Raw genomic sequence first — 4,039 nt, 5'->3', positions numbered from 1 at the left:
TAAATGACTGATCAATTTGGATTTTATAACAGTTGTCACTTAATTTATGGAAGACTCCCTACTTTTGTGGTTCGATTTTTTCCACGTCCATAAAAAGGTTTTAATGCACCTTTTAGAATCTAATTACTACCTTCGTCCACAATTGTTTAATTATTTTTATCAAGATATTCTTTTTAAGAAAATTTAATATAAGGGGTAATTTGATGAATATAATCCTATTATATTAAAAATATCAAAAGCTTACAAAATTTTTTAATTGAACAAAATAGAGTAATTATTAAGCGTAGAATTGGGAAAAAATGAGTAATTTTTTTTTGATTATTTAAATTGATAATTAATGTTGGACATTTATTTTTAATATACATATCAAACAATTGTGGACGGAGAAAGTATATATGTGTATAACTATATATAAAGACAAAAAATAGAGGTAAAATCAAATCATCATGAACAGTACACCTATGTCTTCTTTGGGAGTAAGAAAAGGTTCATGGACTGAAGAAGAAGATTTCCTCTTGAGGAAATGTATCAACAAGTATGGTGAAGGAAAGTGGCATCTTGTTCCCATAAGAGCTGGTAATTAAACTAACTATCACGCTATTTTGTCTGTCTATCTCATTTTATGTGATATATTTTATAAAATCATGTGAAAATGTACGTACAGGTCTGAATAGATGTCGGAAAAGTTGTAGACTGAGGTGGCTAAATTATCTAAGGCCACATATCAAGAGAGGTGACTTCGCTTCGGATGAAATAGATCTCATTTTGAGGCTTCATAAACTTTTAGGCAACAGGTATATATATATGCAATTTTATGTTTTAACATATATATATGTGTGATTATTTCATCCAAATGTTACGTTATTTTATGTAGATGGTCACTTATTGCTGGTAGACTTCCAGGAAGGACAGCAAACGATGTGAAAAACTATTGGAACACAAACCTTCTAAGGAAGGTAAATATTACTAAAATTGTTCCTCGTGAAAAGTTTAAGAGTAAACGGGGAGAAATCAGTACTAAGATTGAAATAATAAAACCTCAAGCTAGGAAGTTCATATCGAACACAAAGAAGAATATTACAAACAATATTGTAATTGTAGACAAAGAGGAACAATGTAAGGAAATAATAAGTGAGAAGCAAACTAGAGATGCATCGATAGACAACGGAGATGAATGGTGGGCAAATTTACTGGAAAATTGCAACAACGACGTTGAAGAAGAAGAAGAAGAAGGAGGAGGAGGTGTAACTAATTATGAAAAAACACTAACAAGTTTGTTACATGAGGAAATAACACCACCATTAAATGGTGGAGGTAACTTCATGCAACAAGGACAAAGTGATGGTTGGGATGATTTTTTTGTTGATATTGATATATGGGATTTACTTAATTAAAGAAATATGTAATGGCATTATTGTTGGAATCTTGTAATAGGGATATACATTTGTTCTTTATAATTTGTATCCCAACAAGAAGTTGTGAGGAAAGTAATGCTCAATATATATTTTTATTAATATATAAGTGCATGTACTCTGATAGTGTTTAGGATATTTATGTTGTTCTTTTTTGGGTGATCGGTATCCGTATTAAACTTTAGGTTATTTATGCTTGGTTATATATGTGCAACATCTTTATGTATATTCCCTCTGGTTTATATTAAAAAGAATTGTTGAGATTTTTTTTTCATTCAAAATAAGTGAATTATTTAAAAGTTCAAGAGAATTATCTAGACTTTTTCCATATTTACCTTTTATTTAACGAGGTTCTTAACTATTTTTTTTGTTCACTTTTATTTGTTCGTTATTTCAAAAATAAATATTTTATTTTTATTTGTCACTTTTAATGTAGGCGGTTGCGCGTTATAACTAGTCATGTTAATTTTTTTTTATTAATTATACTAAGTCAAAAAGTGACAAATAAAAGTGAATAAAGAAAATACTTTATATTTTCTAGGAGAATAAATTTATAATTACAATAAAAAGGAGGAGTGGTTCACTGATTTTGGCGTGGGACTTCCATGTTACCCCTTGCCAGCAAAAATAAGAGGTTTGCCTTTTAGGTTAAGCTCGTCGTATTGGGTTTATCTAGTACGAATTACCACTCTTATATGATTTGTTAGCTATTACATAAGAACAGAAACTTTACCGTGTGCACACCCAAAGACTAGCGACTGTGAATTTTCTTTATCATGAAAACAAATTGTAACCTTTGATTTATGTATTTACAAATATTTTTCTCAAAAGATATATAGTATCCCCAACATTCAATTAATATGAACTAAAGAGAGAGTACATATGCTTTTGTGTTTTATAGTGTCCAAGTTCATAATTGATACTCCCCCTGTCTCTATTTAGTTGTCCACTTTAGAAGTGATACACATATTAATAAATCAATGATTATCATAGGTTAGTTACAATTTTATCTCTAACTTAAATGATTATTTAACTCTCCAAGTTAAAATGAACAAATAAATATGGATAGATTATAAAAAATATATATGAACAAGTAAATAGGGACAAAGTATGTAAAAAATAGTTTTTTTTATCTATTCCTATCAATATTGATGAAAATGATACATTAACTGTTTTGGCCAAATTCCAAATTTTGAGCTACAACAATAGCTACCTAAACATTCATCTCCAACTCCCAAGCATGTGTTTTTATTGCTCATTTGTAATTTCCTATTTTTGGTTTGGTGTTTTTTTTGTGAATGTGATGTCACTATAGTGTAATTTGTGGACTAACCAAATTTGAAACAATTAATATTGTGAATGTGATGTCCCTATCATTTGCCAGCTAACCAACTGAAAATAATTATTGTCTAGTTATTAAATTTCTTAAAATTAGTCGTCTCAATATAATATTGTGTTAAATTTAATAAGTTGATATAATGTAACGATCTGTTAGATTGTTTTTAGTTCTAGACATATTCTTTCATAAAAGATCCTCTTGTAAAATTATAAATGAAAATTTTAACTATTCACTTGTTGCACTTTTTTGTGGTGCAGATCCAATTTCGGATACAAGCACACACTTCGAGTTTGGAGTATTTTAAAGTCATAGTGAGCTGTTTGGTTGTTTCGAAGTCTATATCTCCCTTTATCTTATTATTTATTTTATTGTTTTAGTACGTTGAAAAGATATTTCTTACGTTTAAACTTGTCATTTTTAGTTTTAGACTTGGATTGTATTTTAGAAGTTATTGTATTTATGACACTGAAATCTCGAGTGATAATTTAGCTTTTGCACATTTCATATTTATGAAAGACTGGTGTTTGAGGTATTATATTTATTATTTACCTTTTCACCTTTATTATTTAGTTAAGTTGATAAAATAGTGTACTGATTTATTTATCGATGAAAAATAGATATCATTACGACATGTGAATTTTGAATCGTAACAAATATTGAAATATTATTAGCTTGTTGCAAACTTGAATTTGACGAAACACTAAAAAGCAAATTTAATCTTTTTGTAGCAATATACTTTGTGAGAATGTTTGCCAATTTGGGAGACTTCAACCGATTCAATAATAAATAAGAGAGTAAAATAGTGAAAGAGAAATAATAACGTAATTTCATGTTAATTGTCATAAAAATAAAGTAACATAATATGTAATCATATAAAAAGGATACTACAATTGGCTAAACACTTATTAATTCCATAATTATTACCACAATCCTCATACTAAATAAAATAAAATAAAATAAGGGGGGTATCTTTTTTTTTGAAAAATGGTAAAGTCCTCATCAAAGAAATAAATTTTTAAAAAGGGATACATCATTGTAGAGGTTTATTTACAGAACCAGGACATAGTAGGACAATTTGCCAAGGATGAGATCATTTTTTAATGCTATTTCTAATTACTTGCAGATATATTTTGGACCAAAAAGTTAAACAAGAGAGCATTTTTATTTTATTTTATTTATCATAACTCAAATGTACTCGTTTTCATAATAATAATGAAATATATTGTATCATAAGTGTATCACACTTTTAATAAGTATATATGCATATATACATTAACATTTTTTCCTA

General features: G+C 27.9%; 1 protein-coding gene across 1 annotated transcript; it reads left to right on the top strand.

Annotated features, from left to right (window-relative positions):
* The first annotated feature begins 415 nt into the window (after positions 1 to 415).
* LOC107032359 (transcription factor MYB113-like) lies at positions 416 to 1,663 on the top strand. Its single transcript, XM_015233956.2, has 3 exons — positions 416 to 576; positions 665 to 794; positions 875 to 1,663. Exons 1-3 carry the CDS (start codon positions 447 to 449, stop codon positions 1,392 to 1,394), a joined length of 780 nt encoding a protein of 259 aa, XP_015089442.1. The 5' UTR covers positions 416 to 446; the 3' UTR covers positions 1,395 to 1,663.
* The last annotated feature ends 2,376 nt before the right edge of the window (positions 1,664 to 4,039 follow it).

Source organism: Solanum pennellii, chromosome 10, assembly GCF_001406875.1.
Source record: "Solanum pennellii chromosome 10, SPENNV200".
Classification (NCBI taxonomy): Eukaryota; Viridiplantae; Streptophyta; class Magnoliopsida; order Solanales; family Solanaceae; genus Solanum; species Solanum pennellii.
Note: the sequence above shows the minus strand (reverse complement) of the source record. Positions and strands in the feature narration are given on the sequence as shown.